General features: G+C 38.2%; 1 protein-coding gene across 3 annotated transcripts in view; it reads left to right on the top strand.

Annotated features, from left to right (window-relative positions):
- The window catches only part of ARMC3 (armadillo repeat containing 3), a 100,472-nt gene extending 79,338 nt beyond the window's left edge, over nucleotides 1-21,134 (top strand). For all 3 annotated transcript variants that reach the window (XM_017535573.2, XM_017535572.2, XM_037740974.1), the window contains 4 exons: nucleotides 13,363-13,563; nucleotides 15,599-15,761; nucleotides 20,041-20,787; nucleotides 21,115-21,134. In XM_017535573.2, coding sequence (XP_017391062.1) covers nucleotides 13,363-13,563; nucleotides 15,599-15,761; nucleotides 20,041-20,250 — 574 coding nt within the window. In that variant the 3' untranslated portion in view covers nucleotides 20,251-20,787; nucleotides 21,115-21,134. The remainder of the gene's footprint in view (nucleotides 1-13,362; nucleotides 13,564-15,598; nucleotides 15,762-20,040; nucleotides 20,788-21,114) is intronic.
- The last annotated feature ends 614 nt before the right edge of the window (nucleotides 21,135-21,748 follow it).

Genomic DNA, 21,748 nt, shown 5'->3' with positions numbered 1-21,748 from the left:
AACAGGTGATTCACCTGCCTGGTCTGGCCTAGCCCCATTTTCTTGATTTTCTTGACCCTCTGATACTTTTGTTGTTTTAAGTTCCTTGTTCTCAATAAGGTAACAAAATAGAAGCTGCTGTTGAATCTTCATATTATCAGATCCTGTTATAATGAACAGGGTGTGTAAGAAAATCTGCCCTCAGGGAAATGTCACAGAGGGCAGTGTGGTAGATATTTAGATAAGGCAACAATTCTTTTAAATCATGAACAGAAGCATTTATTTGCATATCATTGGTTAACTGACAAAATTCTGCTGGAAAAATGGAACTATAGAGCTAGGGTCAAGCAGAACAGGCCAGCACTGTCCTCCTTGGAACTCCACCTCCTCAAAGTCCCACCCAAACCTGTTCTGGAGACTTCTCTCATCATTCAAAAGAACTAAAGGCCTTGGGCAGGGAAGCAGGTCTGTGGTCACGGCTGGGGTTATCGGACAGCCTCCCAGCCCACACTGGAGTCACCACACTGTCTGGGGTCCTGGAAACTTAGGTTCTCGTTTCATTCATGTTTAGACCCCTCTGCCGAAGGTCATGTTTGGCCATAGATGGTGCCTCTTGATCTCTCTGTGTGACTGTGGGTCAGCCGAGAGCCTGTGTGCTTCAAAACAAAAAAGGCGTCTATAGCGGTATCATTTATTAGACTTGCACCTTGGTAATTATTAAGGAAAAAAATCATTAAGGAAAAGGATAGGCTGTGTCTTGGCACAGCTGAGAAGTGAGAAGGCTACGACTCCCCTGACTCCCGCATCTTCCCTGTTAGATTTCCCTGAGTTCCTTGCAAAGCTGCTCTAGTGAGTGGCCATGGAAATCCTCCCCACTTTCTCCCAGAGGGCTGTCCAGCCTCACTGCGGTTCTAGCAGTGTGGCCTCTCAGCTAGCAGTGAAAAGAAGAGAAAGTAAGCGTTGCCGAGGCACAAATGACAGGTAAGCCGTTATTTATCAGCCCACAAGTATTTTAGCAAAATGATGATTGCCTTCTTTGATACTGAAAATGTTTATGTTTGTGTCAAGCTGTTTAGGTGTGTTTGTTGCAGAGTAAAAAGTGGGGTGTTGGTCATCAGGTCACACCAGCATCCCCTAGGGTGAGACGCAAAAAGTGAATAAAGACAGGCATTCCATCTATAGTGTTAGAATATAATTGATGTAAAAGTAAAATAATAACTCTCATGTAAATATAAAGTGAATACACAGCAAGGTTTATTTTAAAATTGATTTCTTATACAATTCTATGAATTTTAACAGAAGTGGAGATTTGTATAATCATCATCAGAACCAGGATACAAAACAGTTCCATCGCCCCAGAAATTCTAACCCTGGTGTTCTCTATTTATTCTCTGTTACTGTAATTTTTTGTTTGTTTGTTTTGTTTTGTGTTTTGGAGACAGGGTCTCACTTTGTAGTCCAGGCTGGAGTGCAGTGGCACCATCTTGGCTCACTGCAATCTCCACTCACTGCAACTTCAACCTCCTGGACTCAAGTGATCCTCCTGCCTCAGCCTCCTGAGTAGCTGGAACTACAGGTATGCACCACCACACCCAGCTAATTTTTGTATGGTTTCACCATGTTGCCTAGGCTGGTCTGGAGCTCCTGAGCACAAGCAATTCACCTGCCTCTGCCTCCCAAAGTGCTGGGATGACATGTGTAAGCCATCACCGTGAGGCCATGCCTGTTAGTCCTTTTGAGAATGCTACATGAATAGGATCATACAGTGTGTAACCTTTGAGACTGGCCTTCCCACTCAACATAATGCCTTTGAGATTCTTCTGAATTCTTTTGTGTATCAGTAGTTTATTTTAGAGCATGATTTCATTGTGTGGATATACCATTATATGTCTACTCATCTCTTAAAGGACATTTGAGTTGTTTCCAGGTTTTGTTGATTATGGATAGAGCTGTTATAAACATGCATGTGTGTCTAAGTAGTTTTTTTTTATTTTTAGGTGGAGTCTTGCTCTGTTGCCCAGGCTGGAATGCAGGGGCACGATCATGGCTCACTGCATCCTCTGCCTCCTGGGTTCAGGCAATTCTCCTGCTTCAGTCTCCTGAGTATCTGGGATTACAGGCATGTGCCAGCATGCCCAGCTAATTTTTTATTTTTAGTAGAGATGGATGATGGTCTCTACTAAATGATGGCCAGGCTGGTTTCAAACTCCTGACCTCAAGTGATCCACTTGCCTTGGCCTCCTAAAGTGCTGAGATTACAGGCATGAGCCACCATACCCAGCCAGTTTTAATTTCTATAGGGTAAATATCTGGGAGTAGGATTTCTGGGTCATATGGTAACTGTATGTTTAACTTTATAAGATACTAGCAAATTTTCCAGAGTAGCAATAGCATTTTGCCTTCTCACTGGCAATGCGTGAGAGCTCCAGGTGCTCCACATCCTTGCTATCACTTGGGATTCTCAGTATTCACTTATCCATTCTAATACGTACATAGTGGTATCTCATCATGATCTTAACTTGCATTTCCCTGATAGCTAATGATAACATCTTTTTCCATGTGCTTATTTGTCATCCTTATATCCTCTTTGGTGAAGCATCTGGTCGAGTATTTTGCCCATTTTTTAAACTGGGCTTTTGTTTTGCTTTTTCTCAACATTTGTTTTAGGTTCAGAGGGTACAGGGCGGGCTTGTTACATGGGTAAATTGTATGTTGCTGAGATTTGGTGTATAAATGATCCCGTCACCCAGATAGTGAGCCCAATAACAATAGGTAATTTTTCAACCCTTCCCTACCTCCCCACCTCCCCTGTCTAGTAGCTCTCAGTGCCCTAGTGTCTGCTGTCCTCATTTTTATGTTCATGTGTGTGCAATGTTTAGCTCCCATTTATAAATGAGAACTTGTGGTATTTGGTTTTCTGTTCCTGCATTAATTCACTTAGGATAATGACCTTCAGCTGCATGCATCCATGCTGCTGGAAAGGACATGATTTTATTTTTTTATGGCTGCATCGTATTCTATAGTGTATATATACCACATTAAAAAAAATCAAGTCCAATGTTGATGGACATCTAGGTTGATGGCATATATTTGCTATTGTGAATAGTGTTGCAGTGAACATATGACTACATGTGTCTTTTTGGTACAATGATTTATTTTACTTTGGGTGTACACGCAGTAATGGGATTGCTGGGCCAAATGGTAACTCTATTTTAAGCTCTTTGAAATCTCCAAACTTGTTTCCACAGTGGCTGAACTAATTTACAATCCTACCAACAATGAATGAACATTCCCTTTTCTCTACAACCGTTCTAACATCTGTTATTTTTTGTTTTTTTTTTTTTAGTAACAGCCATTCTAGCTGGTGTGAGATGCTACCTCATTATGGTTTTGATTTGCATTTCTGTAATGATTAGTGATGTTGCACATTTTTCATATATTTGTTGGCTGCGTGTATGTCTTCTTTTGAAAAGTGTCTGTTCATGTCCTTTGCCCATTTTTAATGGGGTCATTCATTTTTTGCTTGTTGAGTTGTTTAAGTTCTGTATATATTATGGATATTAGACCTTTGTTGGATGCATAGTTTGCAAATACTTTTCCTCATTCTGTAGGTTGTCTGTTTACTCTGTTGATAGTTTCTTTTGCTGTGCAGAAGCTGTTTGCTTTTTTACTGTTCAATCTTGAGTATTCTTTCTCTTAGGTATGAGTCTTCTGTTGAGCATGTGGCTTGCAAATATTTTCTCCCACTCTGTTGTACTTTGACTTTTTATTCTCTTACCAGTAACTTTCACAGAGCAAAAGTTTTTAATTTTGATGAAGTCAAATTTGTCAAATTTTTCTTTTATAGATTGTGTTTTTGGTGTCATGTCTAAAAATTCCCTGCTTCTTGATGAATGCCTTGAAAAATACATATTTATAACTATAGCAACAGAGTTTTTACATATATATGTTCACATATATATTTTACATATATATATATATATATATATATATATATATATATATATGTATGTATCTCCTAACTCCAGATCAAGAAGATTCCCTCTGTTGTTTTCTTCAAAATACTGGATGCTTTTAGGTTTTCTATCTATTTAGGTCTAGCATCAGTTTTGAGATAATGTTTATATACAGCATAAGGGTTATGTTGAAATTTACTTTGCATATGAATGTCTAATTGTTCCAGGAACATTTGATGAAAAGCAACATTTTTCTCGCTTGAATTATCTTTGTACATTTGTCAAAAATCACTTGTTGACTTCCTGCAGATCAAGTTGGCATAGACTAGTTTTATGTTGCTCCTCCCTGCTAAATAAAGCTATTAACCCTGGAAATAACGTTAGAGGCAAACCAAGGAGAACTCCAAAGGAGGCAAGAAGAAGGTGAACCGGCTGGAGACCCTATGACTAGGGGAAAAACGCAGCATGGCAGGGCATCTTATGTTCCCTCACCTATCAGAAGTTCCCCCAGCCTAGCAACAGAAAGCAACTAGTAGTCGTTTGACAGCACTAGGCAAGCTCAGTGCCAATGACAAGGGGGTTGATTGGAGCCCCACTAACACTAGGAGTTTAGGGTAAGCAAATGCCTCTGCTGACAGCCAGAGAGGCTTCCCTGTCCCCTCATCCACCCTCAGACCTGCCAAGAGATACCAAGGTAGCCGGGCAGCGTAGCAAGAGGGACCTAGACACAGCAAATGTGCCTGAGGGCCTGAGACTCACTTCTCCCATCCAGAGATACTGGAGTGGCCAGAAGGGACTTGCTCAGCCTAGGATGTGGCCCAGTCTGGGAAGCTGCTTTGTCCCAATAAACCTGAGACTCGTTCTTCCACTGAGAAACATTTGACAGGTGGGTGGAACCTGCAAGAGAGACCTAAGTACAATAAGTACTCTGGCACGGAACACTCCTTTGTCCCCATGGCATCGAGGCTACCTTCCCTCACCAACAGACAAAGAGTGGGGGATATTATTAGGGAGAAATCTTGCCACAAGGGTCCTATCTATCTTACACAGGCTGGGGGAAACCAGACACAACAAGCCCCTCCCTAGGGAAGCCTCTGGGTCCTTGCAGCCCTGAAATACCTATCCTTCACAAAGAGTCCCAGAATGGGGAAACCCCTTGAGTTCCTTCAGATAACACCAGCAGGGACCAGTGGGAGTTCCAGCAGCCTAGTTAAACCAAACAGAAAAGCGCATATACGCAAAGTCTCTGAAAATTGACGTGTCATAGGAATCATTGCCTACAAAAGTAGTCCAGGACCTGCATGCAGACCTCCAGAAAGACTGCTTGCTAAAATAAATAAATAGACTCAGAGTTTCCCAATATAATAGACATTATATCCAGATTATGACCAAAAAAGACCTATCATATCAGGAACCAAGAAAATCACAATACCAATGAGAAATGACAATCAGTTAATGCCAACATAAAGAGAAATCAGACGTTAAAATTATCTGACCTGGATTTTAAAGTAGTCGTCATGAATGTGCTTCAACAATCCATTACAAATTTTCTTGAAATAACTGAAAAAGTAGAAAATCTCAGCAACAAAAACAGCAGTTATTAAATAGGAACTAAATAGAAATTATAGAACTGAAAAATATAGTAAGAGAAATTAAAAATATCACTAAAAGGACACAATAAAAAAGCGGAGAGGACAGATGATAGAAGCAGTGAACTCGAGGAGAGAGCAGTAGAATTCACTCAATCTATATAACCAAGAGAAAAATTAACTGAAAAAAAAAAAAAAAGAACAAAGCCTCAGGGACTATTGGGACAATAATAAAAGTTCCAATATTCATATCATTGCAGTTCCAGGAGAGGAGAGAGGGTGGGACTGAAGGGGTATTCAAACAGGTAATGACTGAAAATTCCCCACATTTGGTGAAGGAGATAAACCTTTTAATTAAAGAAGAGGAGAAGATTTCAAGTAGGATAAACCCAAAGAAATCAACACTAAGTTTATTATAATTAAACTTCTGAAATAGAAAGACAAAAATCTCTTGAAAGCAGCCAAAGAAAACTATGCATTTCCTGTAGGAGGACACCAATTCAAGTGATTGTGGATTTCTTATTTGAAACTATAGAAGCCAGATAGAAGTGGCATGTTTTTCAAGTGCTGAAAGAAAAGAACTGTCAACTACAAGTATTTGGTTAAACCGTCCTTCAGCAACGAAGAAGCCAAATAAAGGCCTTCTCAGGTAAAGGAAAACTAAAATAACTTAGAGTTAGCAGGCCTACCCTAACAGACTGGCTAAAGAATGTTCTTCAAACAGAAAGAAAATGGTGAAAGAATCTGGAAGGATCATGAAGAAAGAGGAATGCACAAAATATATAGATAGATAGATAGATCCATGCAGTAGAATATCCATTTCCTCATGAGTTTCATAAGTCACATTTGATGATTGAAACAAAATGTATAACATCTGATACTCAAGACAATGATACTTTTAAGTGAAATAAGACACCTAAAAGGAGGTGAGCCTTCCATACTTTACTTGAAGCAGTAAAATGTGGACACCAGTACACTGTGATAAGCCATATCTGTATATTGTAATATCTACTGTAACCACTAAAAAACCTATACAAAGAGCTACACTCAAAAAAACCATAAAGAAGTCAAGATGGCATCCTAAAAGCAATGTTCAAGTAACTCACAAGAAGGCAAGAAAAGAAGAGCGGAGGAATAAAAACCAATTGAAAGACAGATTGGCAGAGTGGATAAGAAGCTATGATCCAACTATATGCTGTTGAAAGAAACTCACTTCAAATTCATTTGACATAGGTAGGTTGAAAGTAAAAGGTTGGACAAAAATACGATGTAAACATTAACTTTTTATGGAGCAGGAGTGTCTTTTAAGCAAAGAAAATTACTAGAGATAAAGAGGATGATTATATTAATATAATGACCAAATGAATTAACCCATGAGGAAGACATATTGATCTAATGCGTATGAACCAAACAACAAAGCCTCAAAATAAATGAAGCCAAACAAAAAAAAAAAGAGCCCTGATAGCACTGAAAGGAGAAATTGACAAGTTCACAATTATAACTGAGACTTCAAAACTCCCCCCACCCCCAGCAAATGGTAGAACTTCTATGCAGAAGATCTGAAAGGATATAGAAGATTTGAGCAATACCAGCAACCAACAAGATCTCATTGACATATGTAGAGCACTCCAACAATAACAGCAGAATACATGTTTCATTAAAAGTGCATGTGAAAATTTACAAATATCCTGAGCCATATAAAAAACCTCAGGAAATTTAAAATACTTAAAATTATACATATGTGCAATAATCATGATAGAATTAGAACAGAATACAACAAGAAATACAACAAGAAAATCTTTAAACATATAACAATTGAATGACACGCTTCTCAATAATCCATGGGACATAAAAGGATGCCTCAAAGGAAATTAAGAACATAGGACCGAAGGAAAATTAAAATAAAGCATATTAAAATGTGTGGGGCACTTTTCAAAGAGTGTTGAGAGGAAAATCTATTGTACTAAATGCTTACATTAGAAACAAAAAGAAGTCTCAAATCAATAGTCTGAGCTTCAGTCTCAAGAAACTAGAAAAAGGAGAGCAAAATACTCCCAACACAAACAGAAAGAAGGAAACAATAAAGGTCAGAAATCAATGAAATTTAAAACAGAGAAACAGGAGAAAAATCAATGAAATAAAAATCTGGTTCTTTAAAAAGTTCAGTAATGTGGGTAAGCCTCTGCAAAGATGACAATTAAGAGAGAGGACACAAATTACCAAAACAAGGAATGAAATTAGGAATTATTACTACAGCCCCCCACGACACGATAAAGGATAATAAAGAAATGCTATAAGCAACTTAGTTCAGCAACTTAGATGCAATGAATGGACCAATTATTTATCAAGAGCTACAAACTATCCAAACTCACCAACGGTGAAATAGATAACAGAACAGTCTTGTAACTATTAAATACATTTAATTTATTAAAATTTTTTTCAAAAAAGAAATCTCTTGACTCAGATGGTGAAATTTGATAGTTTCATTGGCAAATTTCACCAAATATTTAAAGAATTAACATAAGTTATATGCAATTTTTTCAGAAAATAGAAAACGGGAGGACACTTCTCAACTCATGAGAATCTAATGCCAAACTATTGGCATTAGGTTACTCTAATGCCAATACCAGACAAGGACATTACAAGAAAAGTACAGATCAATATTTATCATGAACATAGATGCCTAAATCCTTTATGAAATATTAGCAAATCAAATTCAGCAGTATACACAAAGAATCATTTATCTGAGCAACTTCAGGCCTTTATCCTAGGAATGCAAGCCTGTGTCATGCTTGTCAATCAATGTAATCCATCACATTAACAGTATAAAGAAGAAAAACCAACTTATATTAACTGACACAGAAAAATCGTTTGACAAAATTCAACATCTACTTATGATGTTGATATGATAAAAATAAAACTGTTGGAAAAGGAATAAAAGGAAATTGCCTCAACCTGATAAAAGCCATCTACAGAATAATCTACAGATCACATCATACCTAATGATAAAAGACTGCAAAGATCATGAAAAAGACAAGATAGCATTTCTTTTTACCACCCCTATTCAACATTGTATTGGAAGCCCTAGACATTGCAAGAAGGCAGTTTTTAAAAGTTAAACAGATTGGAAAGTGTGGGAGGAAAAAAATTCCTCTATCTGCAGGCAACATGATTGTCTAAATAGAAAATCCATAAGAAATCCACTTTAAAACAACTCTTAGAACTAATAGATGAGTTCAGTAATATATCAGGATATAAGGTCAATACAGTCAACATACAAAAATCAATCATGTTTCTATAGGCTAGCAATAAACAATTGAAAACCAAATATTTTGTAAATGTTTTAAATAGCCCTGAGAAATGAAATAGGAAATAAAAAATGAAAGTGAAACAAAACATGTCTAGGACTTGTATATTGACAACTATAAAAACACGAAAGAAATCAAAGAATCACTAAGTGAAGAGACATACCAGGCTCAAATATTGGAGAATACGAAATAGTAAAAATGTTGATTTTTCCCCAATTGCTCTATAGATTTGATACAATTCCAGTAACATTCCAGGATTTTTTGTAGATATAAACAAGCTGATTCTAAAAAGTTTTATGGAAAGGGAAATAAACTATGATTGCCAAAAGAATTTTGAAAAAGGAAAATAAAGTTGAAATAATCACTCTACCTGATGTTAAGACTTACTGTAAAGTCACAATAACCAAGATAGTGTGGTATTGGTGAAGGGCTAGACAGATCAATGAACAGAATACAGCCTAGAAATAGATGACAAAAGTAAGGCCAAGGAAGTTTTTAGCTGAAATTTTTGTGAGGTAATAACATGCTGTTATAAAAAGTAATATAGAAAAATCCCATGTACCCTAATTATACAATTTTGAAAACTATAGAATACCATAACTAAGACATTGACATTAATACAATCCAATGATTTTATTCAAGTTTTTTTCATTTTTCTTCTACGTGTGTGTATTTAGTCTTACACAATTTTATCACATGTGTAGGTTTATGCCTCTACTAGCGCAGTTAAGATAATGAATAGTTTCATCACCACGTGGGCCCTCAAATTGAATTGCCCCAGCACCATTTGTTGAAAAAATCATCCTTCTTCTATTGAATTGCTTTTGCACCTTTGTCAACCATCAGTTGAGCATATTTTTTTGATTTCTATTTCTGGATCCTTAGTTCTGTTACATCCATCCATGTGTCTATCCCTCTGCTAGCATCACTCTGTCTGAATTACTGTAGCTATCTAGTAAGCTTTGTTATCAAGTACAGTGATTCTCCCCACTTTATTTTTCTTTGTCAAGATTGATGTAGCTATTCTAAAGCCCTTGCCTTTTCATATAAATTCTAGAATAAGATTTTCTATTATATGTCTAGAAAAAAACTGCTGGAATATTGATAGGAATCACATTAAAACCAGAGATCATTTTGGGGGAGAACTGACATCTTTAATACATTACACCTTCAAATCCATGAACACCATATGTCTCATAATTTATCTAAGTCTTCTTTGATTGCTTCCCTTAACAGTTTTAATACTCAGTACACAGATCATATAGGAATTCAACATGTTTTTGCAAAGTGTGTAAGTATTTTCTTTGGAGCAATGGTAAATGCTTCAAACATTTTTTTGGTTTTAATTTTGATTTGCACATGTTCCTTATTATTTTATGAAACACAATTGGTTTTTGTGTGTTGACCTCATATCCTGACGCTTTGATGAACTCATGTATGATAGTTTTTTTGAAGGATTCCTTAGAAGTTCCTACATAGACAGTCATGTCATGTGCTTTGTGTTTAGTTTTCAAAAGTTTGATTTTGATATATCTGAGAGTGGATTTCTTTGGGTTTATCTTATTGGCATTTACTGAAATTCCTGACTGTGTAGATTTATGTTTTCACCCAAATTGAGGGAGCTATCTAAGCCTTTCCTTTTTTATTCAGTATGTTTTTTTCTATATTGTACCCTTTCTCTTCTTTCTGGGACTTTGATGTCACCAGTGTTAGACCTTTTTAATTCTACCACAGGTCCCTGAGCATCTGTCAATTGTTTTTTCAATCTTTTGTTTTCTATCCAGGCACAGTGGCTCAAACCTGTAATCTTAGCACTTTGGGAGGCTGAGGCAGGAGGTTCGCTTGAGCCCCAGAGTTGGAGACAAGCCTGGGCAACATAGTGAGACCCTGTCTTTACAAAAAATAGAAAACAAATTAACTGAGCATGGTGGCACGCACCAGTAGTCCCAGCTACTTGGGAGGCTGAGGTGGGAGGATCACTTGAGCACTGGAAGTTTGAGGCTGCAGTGAGCAGTGGTGGCAGCCAGTGAATTCCAGCCTGGGCAACAAGTATAACCCTGTCTCAAAAACAAACAAACAACAACAACAACAACAAATTTTGTTCTCTATGTTGTTCAGATTGGATGACTTTTATTGTTCTAGCTTCAAGTTCATTGGCTAGTTTCTCTTTTATCTTTTTTCTGCTATTAAGCCCATTTAGGGAGTTGTGTTCTTTTAAGCTTTTGATTATACCTTTTTCAGTTCCAAAATTATATTTTTATGTCTTCTATTTCTTTCTAAGAGTTTTAAACTTCTATTCATTTCAAGAGTATTTGACCCTACTTCTTGAAGCATTTTTAAAGTCTTTGTGTGATCAACATCTGTGTCATCTAGGCAGTGGTGTCTATTGATTGTCTTTGCCTATATAAGTTGATATTTTCTTGGTTCTTCATATAATGAGTAATTTTTGATTATAATAAGTTATAAGTCCTATGGGTCTTATTTACGGGGTTTTTTTTACATTCTAAGAATATTCCTTTGGTGTGTGTTTTAGCAGGCAGTTAACCAAGTTGAGTTCAGGCTTCCAATTCTAGCCAGGCTTCTGTGATTGTCATTACAATGTCAGTTCAATTTTCAAAGTCTTTGCAGTGCTATTTGGATTGGCTCTGCATGTATGCCAATCAGTATCCACTTTGGGACTTAATGGCAGTCTATCCTGTAGTTCAGTACTCAGAGTCTATGTGTGTGCTGTTGAGGGTCAAGCCATGTATCCACAACTCAGGATAAACCTAGGAATTTATAAATAATTTTATGGGGTTGGTTTTCTAAGCTCCTTCTTCTACATGACTTTCATTGCCTTTTCTGATTCTTTGGGGGCTTCCCTTTAGATTCCCCAGCCAGAAAACTTTATTTACCTTGATCTACTGCACTCTTGCCATGACTACACCTATATCTACAGCCAAATAGCAGAAGGTCTGAATGAGTACAAAGCAATTTTAGGCTCTTAAAGGATCCCAGTGCCACTAGTGCCACCACTGTCACAGGATTCCTTATGGGCTTAGAATGCACAAGAATGAAGAAAAATTAGAAAGAAAAAAAACCGGGGACTTTCCTTTATTCTCTCTTTTTTGTTTCTCAAGAGGGCATCTTCTTGAGCTTTCTCTGTCTGTGCTGATATTTACTTCCAGTTACTGGGCTAAGTTTAGTTCAGCACGGTGAATTGCGGAGTTCAATAAAAGTATAAAATCATCATCAGTAGAGTATTAATAGAAATTTGTTCTCTGCTCTTCCTGCTGCTTTTTACTTTTCTGGGTCCTCAAATAGCTGTTGCATGCATCCTGTCCAGCTTTTTTGACTGTATTCAATGGGACAGACAGGGTGAAATGTGCTTACTCTACACTACCTGGAATAAGATTCCATGTTATTGTTTGTGTTTGACTCATTAATTGGGGGTGGGGTGGGGGGGACCAGTAAGATGTTCACACTGGTTCAAAGAACAGTTGAGGTGGAAGGTATTTCTATACAATTTAACTAAGGAATATTAGAAAAAGATTGCTGAGTTACATGCCACATTGGTTAACATCTTATAGGACAATAAACTATAACCTTTGAAGTATCTTTTCCATTGGACAGAAATTATTTGCATATCTACATGTAAAAATATACATGTTACCTAGTAATTCTCTAAGTCCAGAACTTTTAATTAAAATTATATTTGTACTAAGTACTGAACTAAGTACATTTCCCTAGATAAACCTTGGATGAGTCTTTGTTCTTGTACATCGTGGAGATTATATGCCATTCTTATTTTGTGGGTTTTTTTTTTTTTGCTTAATTTTCTTGTTTTGAATAATTTTTCTTAAAAACAGCAATCAAAATTATTCCTGCAGAAGGTTTTACCTGAAGTAAGAGGTGATGTAGCTGGCTTAGACTCTGAGCAGGCAACCTAATTGTTTCCAATTGAATAAATAGGTGTTACGTACCCATTGCCAGGTGCCAGACACCTTGCTAGGCAATTGTACGGAAGACCAATATATGATTTTCATAAGATATACCAGTCACATAATGTTCTCTTGAAAATTAGTATGTCCTGCCTAATATAGACTCTGTAAAATTCTCTCATCATCATTGAAAATGAAAATTGGAAAACTTTATGTATGTATACAATATAATCATTCCTCATGGGGAATCAGTTCCACGAAGCCCTATGGATACCAAAATCCATGCATACGCTAGACCCATGGTCAGCCCTGTGGAACCTACATATATGAAAAGTCAGCTCTCTGTATCTATGGGTTTACATAGCACGAATACTGTATTTTCAGTTACATTTGGTTGTGGAATACGGAACCCATGCATAAGAAGGGCCAGCTGTATTTACTGAAAAAACTCCACATATAAGTGGATCCACACAGTTCAATCTCGTGTTGCCCAAGGATTCAGTGTACCTTATTTCTGTGATGCTGTTCTCAGAAATGCAAGAGCATTTGTTTGTTTGTCTGTTGGTTTAGCAGAAGATGTGACTTTGATTGCCCTTGTTTACTCTCAAAGGAAAGGCAGAGGAAAAAAAGAAGAGGAAAAAGTGAAAGAGGAGGATGAGGTTATGGCAGTACCCAAATTTGTTGGCGAAGGAAGCTCTGACAAAGAATGGCGTCCTCCCTCTGACCCCGATTTCTCTATGTATGTGTATGAGGTGACCAAATCAATACTACCCATGACCAGTATTAAGGAACAGATTGAGGTTCTTGCAAAGTAAGTCGTCTATGTATATATATGTTTTTAATTTCTGAAAAAATGTTAGTGACACATATATTATAGCCATTTTTTAGACAAACACACCATAAATAAAGCTGAAACTTAAAGCACACTGACTCTGACACAGAAACACAATGAATTGGGAGAGTCCTCAATTTCTACTTAGGTCATATGTCAGCTAAGAATCAGACATAGGGGCTGGAAATTGCTTCAAGAAAAATGCCTGTCATTTTCTTCAGCTAGATCATTAAATGCATATTTCAATGTGATTCCGTAGAAGCTATGAATGTGTCAAAAGTTTGAAAATTTAATTATCCCTCAGGTGGATGGGGTGTTCATAAATTACAGGAATCCTACTGTGAATTATTTGTAAACTGATATATTTTCTAATACAAATGTCCAATGTCTCTTTTTCTGATCTGTGTCTGATATTTTGTGTTTCACGTTACTCTTAAGTGGGGTGTAAGCATTCTAAGCAATGGCTGCGTGGGCAGGCTCAGGGCTCTGTATAAGCCAGTGAAGTTGCCCTCTTCATTAGAGTGCTTAATTACACCAGGCAAAGGCTGGAATTTGACTCGGTAGCTGTAAGAGGTTAGGAATCACCAGAAGTGAGGACAGGCTTCGTGACCGACACCATTCAGTAGGTAAACTGCTGGCTTGTGCAACAGCTGCGGTCTCCATAGGAGCCTGCATCTCCTCCAAATAGCAGTGAGTTGCTATCATGAAACCTGGATGTGACAACTGCAAGTAACACAGCTGCCGGATCATTGACTTTTTGTCAGCCAGAACTGGAAGAGAACGTTTTTGGCTAGCGAAGTGTTCCTGATGTCCTTGAGAAGTGATGGCTCAAGTGGAACTCTGCCTTGGCTTATGTGAACATTTGTCAAATCTCGTCATGCTTTGTTCCTATCAGAAACGCTTTTCATCATTCTCAAGTAATTGTCGTTTTTTAACCTGAGCCCACACCAAGATACAGAGAGATGCGGATTTGCCCCCATGGCTCTGGTTCCTTGGCATTCCACCCCTGCCTTGGTGGAAATGCATCAGTTCAACAGCTTTCTCCCCAGCTCTTTCTCTTGTTTTTTTTTTTTTTTTTTTTAAACCATTGTTCTTCTTTGCTTGGTTTCTCAGGCAGCAAGAGAAAATTCTTTAAAATTCGCATTTTGGGCCAGGTGCAGTGGCTCACTCCTGTAATCCCAGTGCTCTGGGAGGCCAAAATGGGAGGATTTCTTGGAGCCAGGAGTTTGAGACCAGCCTGGGCAACATAGTGAGACTCCCGTCTCTCTTTATAAATACAAATAAATAAATAAATAAAATTGCAGTTCTGCCTTTACTCCAAGGATGTCGTGGTCTTCATAGACAAAGGTATTGCAGGTGCTTTTACTGACTTCTTCAGTGAGAGCCTAACGTTAGGAGAAATCCACAAGCAAAGTATACCACGTTTATCCTGCCTTGCCCACAGATCTGTGATTTTGTTTTTCTTTTTGCCTTTTCTAATTTCTTGCTCCTATGACTTTAGTGTTGTCACACCACATCTTTCTCTAAATTAAATTTTAAAAGAAAAAATAAAATTATAAAACTTGAAAATGTTTGTAAATCTAATGGGAAAATTTTCTGTGTGTTTGTCTTGTCTCTGAGTTTAAATTCCTTAAAAGAAGAACATATGTGAGTTCAACTCCTTCCTTGGATTTTAGATTAAAATATTTAAAAATATGTTTCAAAAGATAAAAATTTAAAACTGCACTGATACTTAGTTTTACATTGATTTTATCTTGTTTTAAACATTGGGAAAAATTAGCACTCATTTTCTTCTACACATGGAATGAAATCGCTAGCATTTCAGTTTGTATGTGATGATTTACATACAGTAAGCATGTTAGCCTACTTATTGTAAGTAGCTTCTCAAAAGTAAAACACAATAAAAATCACAACAAATGTCATTTTTACATGTATATTTACATGTAATTACACTCAAGGCATCCTAAGTGAATTATTAAACTTGACTGATTAGATCTCAATGTAATTGACACAGGTATGTGGCAGAAAAAATGGGTGGTAAGATTCCAAAAGAGAAACTACCTGATTTCAGCTGGGAACTTCACATGAGTGAACTAAAATTTCAACTTAAATCCAATGTTATCCCAATTGGACATGTCAGAAAAGGAATCTTCTACCATCGAGCTTTGCTTTTCAAGGTATGTAAGGTATTTTGCCTCATTTGCATTAAGTAAAAATGCTTTGTCTTTATCATATTGGAGTAGGCCAGTTGCTAACATTTAACTGGATATTATCAATTCTACCATTTAGATTTACTTGTATCTGACATATATGTGTATATATACATATATACATACAAGCATACACATACATACATATGTGTACATATGTGCATACACACACATACCTGCCCATATAGTCACCAGACTACTAGAAGCATATTTATTCAATATTGACCATATACCTACTATGGCAAGGGCCTCTGCCAGGGCCTGAGAGTACAAAGATACTAAAATGACAGTTCTGCACTCAAGGGGTACCTAAACCAGACTTGCAGGTTCCAAAGCGAAGTCAGGGAAAATGTCAGAGAAAGAGCTGATGTATAACCCAAGTGTGAGAGGCTGCATAGGATTTCATCAAGTAAAGAGGAAAACAAGAGTATTTTAAACAGAGAAAACATGTTATGCAAAACAATACAGGGATGAGAGTCAGTGGTCTATTTGAGGAAGGTAGAATAGTTCATGTGCATGAGGAAAAGAGGAGGGGTGGATGCCAGATCACGATGCACCATGGAAGTTTGCGTATTATTTTATTACCCTAAAATATAACAGTAGCCACTGACAGTTTTCAAGGGGGTAACATCATTTTGAACCACCATCCAGACAACAGAACGGGGAATGAGTTAGAGCAGGGGTAAGACTGGAGACAGGAAAACCAGTGAGAAGGTGACCGAGCCAGAAGTGTGGTTGATCTATACTAAATCCCGACATGCAGATGTGGAAGAGGCAATGAATTTAGGGCACATAACTGAAAGGAGCTGGTGACTGCCCAGGCATGGTGAGAGAGAGTACATGAGAAGACCAAAATGATTTCTGGGCTCTGAGTGGGACAGCTGGCAATGATGGCATTATTTCCTGATATGGGGACATCAGAGAAGGATCAGGTTGAAGAGCAGGGGTGATCTTTTGCTCCATCTTATCCAGTGTTTAGCATATAATAGAAGCTGGGAAAATGTGAATTATGGACTAAATGCATAAATTTCCTGCCCTTTCCCAAACACCTATAAACATCATTGCATTCACATGAATCTTACCTCCAGCTCCGAGCTAATTCTATTTATTATCTAAGGGCCAGCCTTTCCTATTTCCTTGGACTGACTGCTCTATCGATTCTTTCTTCTCTCCCTTAACTCTCTTCTCTCTCTTAGCTCTTTTCCCCTTTAAAATCTAAACATGCTTCAGTCTGCAGTATATAAAGAGAAAATAGAAATCTTTTCTCATAGTAGCTACAATTACAACCTTAAATCTTATTACCATGACTAGCATCATTTTGAACTATATGCCAGGGACTTGATAACTATAATTGTGAAGACTTTCAAAAATGCCAAATATAGAAATTACTACCCTTGCTTTAAAGGTGAGCAAACTGATACCTGGAGAAATAATTTTATCCAAGGTCAACCATAGGTAGAGCTGAAGTTTGAGCCCATGCTGACCTGAATAAAATACCTACCCATAGATAATTTTCATTTCTGGTCAAAATTCTGAGTCATCTTAGCTCCTTGTCACTCCTTGGCACACCTCTCATTTTTGTCCTAACTCATGGCCATCTGGCCTTTGCTCCACTCTCTCAATAAGGACCTCCTTAAGGACCTCAATAAGTGATCTCCTTATTGTCTGCCTTGCTTAACAGGTCAAAGAACTGGAGAATGCCTACAGGCCTCTCTTAAATATTGGGGTTCCTCAAGGTTCTGGTCCAGACACTCTTCTGTTCACCCTTTATGTACTTTGCAGGGTGATGTCTTTCTTCATGTGGCCTTAAATAGTACATAAATATCTAAAATCTACCGATCATTTCCTTCATCCTTCAAACCTCCCCTGATTCCAGATCTATATATGTGATTACTATCCAGCTAGCTCTATCTGAGTGTCTCATAAGCACTGTATTTGTCAGGTTGAGCTGCTATAACAAAATACCATAGACTGGGGGATGAAACAGCAGCTGTTTATTTCTCATGGTTCTGGAGGCTGAGAAGTCCAAGATCAGGGTGCCAGCAGATTCAGTGTCTAGTGAGGGCTCCCTTCCTGGTTTGCAGACAGCCACCTTCTTGCAGGTAGCCTCATATGGCAGGGAAAGGGCTACTACTGTATCCTCACATGGTGGAGAGTGAGTATGCTCTCCTATCTCTTATTATAGGGGCACTAATCCCATTGTGGGGGCTACCCTCATGACCTCATCTAAACCTAATCAGCTTCCAAAGACCCACACCTCTAAACACCATCACAATAGGGATTATGGCTTCAACGTATCAATTTGGGGGAGAACACAAACATTCAGTTCATAGCAGGCATCTTAAGCTCATTAAGATGCCTCCAACGGAATTACCCTCACATCTCAACTGAATCATGCAATTAATTACCCAGAAATCTCCCATCGCTGAAATTCTGAACACCAATACTCTCTGATAAAATATGTTATCCTTCCACCCCTCCTAAATCTTTCTGCTCTCATATATATATACTCTTTATCTCCTCTATTTTCTTCCAGTTTTTTGGCCTGTTTGACTTTACTTTCTTCCCTAGGCAGACTACACAAATAGACCACTGCCCTAATAATTTACTCACTCACTAATTTCCCCCATTCCTTCTCTGCACATCCTTCCACCCTCTCCCTTGCCACCCCATCCCAGCCTTGTTCCAATTGTCTATCTTCTTCACTTCTCCATGCCACCTACAGGCCACTCCCATAGGCCACCCTTTCCCAGCTCCCAGTGGCAGGCTTTTTCCTATTTCCTTCAGCTGCTGGGTCCCAAATCTGCTTTTTCCCAAGACCTTCCATCCGCACTACTTCCTTCTAAGCAGGTGGCTTGTGTCCCGCTTCACAAAAAAAATAGAAAGTTTCATATGGGAATTTATTCACCTCAATCAGCAGCAGTTATTACCCTGACATTAAAAACTCAGACTCCAGAGACAGATTCCCTGGCTCTCACTTTCAGTCACCACATACCGTGACCTTGAGAAAATCATGTGACCTCAGTTTTTACCCTCTACAAAATGGGGAAAACAACAGCCTCTAGTCCACAGAGTTGGTCGTTTTGATGATTTACAAGGCTTTGACAGGGGGTGTTACTTTTGGAAAGATCTTATAATTATATATTTACTTTTGTCTCTCTACCCCACTGACCCACGAGTGCCATACATTCAGATACTGCTTGTGTTCTAGTTGACGCTTTACAGTAGGTCTATGTAGAATGTAAGGCCCTAAAAATGATAACCAAGTCTTAATCATCATGGTCCACCCAAGACACAGTGACCTGATGCAGTCATTGTATTGTAAGTAATCAATTAATTAATATAAACATATACAGGGTACTAAGACAGCACAATTCCTGCCTTCTGGTGCTATGTAGCATTAACTGAGTATGTAGCCTTGCTGGTGTTTGCTGCTGTAAGCACTGGACAGATAATTGACTTCATCTTCTTAACACCTTGTAAGCAAAGTACTGCTGCTCTCCTCATTTCTCAGATGAAGCCATGGAAGCCCAGAGATGCCATGTCCCTGGCTGCGGTGCGCAGCTGGTCCGTCTCAGGTCTGGGCTACAGTCCAAACCCAGGCAGTCTGAGCCAGCTCTCCAGTTCACTATAAAGTGGCTGAGTAGTCTCCAGATTAAAGATACTTTGTTTTAATAACCTCAAAATCGGAATTATCAGAGGGCAAATTAAACAGACAATTTACAAGGAACCTAAGGGGTCTCTGGTGAGGTGGCAACAAGGAGTCCTAGGACCAGGCACCCACAGTTCTGCCTCTCCTGCTCCATGGCACACAAAGTAATTCAGCTGGAAAGAGTTCCCACCTCAGGGTGGTGCTTCCATTCAGTCCCACTGCACTTCACAGCCAGGGGAAGACCGGAAATTTGGAAAGATGGATAGATGCACTAGTGCTGAGAACACACAGAATAGCTTTTTTCCAGCCGCCTTCCCCATCTGACACAATAGCGTAACTACCTGAAAAAGGTCACTTCCCAGCAGGACCTACACAGAGATTTTGCATCGTGAGTGAATTTATCACATTTGATAAAGGGAATTTATCACATTTGATTGGGCCTATACCAATAGTCCTTATCTTTCAGCCTCCTATCTAAACGTTTCTTGGCAAGACTTGTGTATTTCACTTTCAACCAAGGTGGGCAATTACAAATAGGATATTCCCTACCCCTCTCCCACGTCCCCTTGGCTGATCTTTTGTTTTCTCCTGCAGGCTCTGGCAGATAGAATTGGCATCGGTTGCTCCCTAGTTCGTGGAGAGTACGGGAGAGCATGGAATGAAGTCAAGCTGCTGAACGAATCTCAGAAGGGAGTGATTGGGAGCCTCCCGCCTCCTGAGTTGTACGTGGTTGATCTCATGTTCCATCCAGGTGGACTGATGAAGTTGAGAAGTAGAGAGGCTGATCTTTACAGATTTCTTTAAACCATCAGATGAAAACAAGAGAGGCTCAAACAAGAAATTCATTGTGTACACTCTCTAAGACGTTCACCAAATTGATTTTATCTCTTTAAATAAAAGTATTAGAAATGTTTTCTCTGCCTAGAAATTAGGAAACTTGGAGTGAACTTTGCTGTGTTTCTGATTTCAGACTTTTGGCAAGAGTTCTGTCTTAATAGGTCATCTTCTGCTCACTAACCCTCACGTAAGGCTGATTGTTGTTGAAACTTGTCCAGCCCACTGTGTCCTGAGGAGCACTTCTGTCATTTAGGGATCACATGTAGCTCTCAGCTGCTGCACCCAGGACAACACTACGGCCTCATGACTGTCATCCTTCGTGCCCAGAATACTTCAGGCATGCTCAGTTAAGTAAACTCAGTGAATTTTTAGTATTTGCAGTCACCTTGTCTCAGTTTCATTTAAGATTTTGATAGTTTAGATAGAATAAATACAGATCTGTTTGAGTATTACAAATTGCTTTCTAAAAATGTGTTTCTATTTTTAAAAATTTATCATTAAAAAGTTTTGGTTTTTTTTGTTTTGTTTTGTTTTTTTTGAGACGGAGTTTCGCTCTTGTTACCCAGGCTGGAGTGCAATGGCGCGATCTCGGCTCACCGCAACCTCCGTCTCCTGGGTTCAGGCAATTCTCCTGCCTCAGCCTCCTGAGTAGCTGGGATTACAGGCACGCACCACCATGCCCAGCTAATTTCTTTTTGTATTTTTAGTAGAGACGGGGTTTCACCGTGTTGACCAGGATGGCCTCGATCTCTTGACCTCGTGATCCGCCCGCCTCAGCCTCCCAAAGTGCTGGGATTACAGGCTTGAGCCACCGCGCCCGGCCCTAAAAAGTTTAATATAGTGAATCTAAAGTATTTCTAAAATATATTTCCAGAAAATGTTTTTGTTTTCATCTGGTCTGTGTTAGCCTAGAGACATATCTTCGGCTAAAAACAATTCTGATTTGCTCTTCCACATTTTAATGCTGGGCCATCAATATATTATTTTCAATTTACAGACCTAAAAAAATTTTATTTTTTGGAAATCTTTGAAGCATAAAGGTGGAGCAAGTCTTTGCTGAGGAATTATGTTTTCAGTATTGAGCACAAAATGGGGAGTAAATACACATTTCAAATGATAAGAGAAATAAAAACTAGTAATGTAATGAATCTCATGAAGCCTATGTTGTGTAGTCAGGCTGAGAGTCCAATGTTGACCTGTATAGTCATTTTCCTAGAAGATGCTTTAAAGTGAATTTGATTTTGGAAATTAAAGCTAAGATTATTTGGTATTAACCAATTTGTAATTTCAAAGAATATAATTCTTAATTTCAGAATAAATTTCCTTATTTCAAATGGTGTGATAATTATATTTATCATGCAATTTTATAAAAGTAGAGCATGGATTATAGGATATAATCCCATTTTTATATAATCCTGTTTTTATAAAAATTTGTAGGTTTTTCCTCCGCATTTTCAAGTCTGTT

The sequence above is a fragment of the Cebus imitator genome, unplaced genomic scaffold, assembly GCF_001604975.1.
Source record: "Cebus imitator isolate Cc_AM_T3 unplaced genomic scaffold, Cebus_imitator-1.0 Scaffold92, whole genome shotgun sequence".
Taxonomy (NCBI): domain Eukaryota; kingdom Metazoa; phylum Chordata; class Mammalia; order Primates; family Cebidae; genus Cebus; species Cebus imitator.
This window is presented reverse-complemented; position numbering and strand designations above follow the sequence as displayed.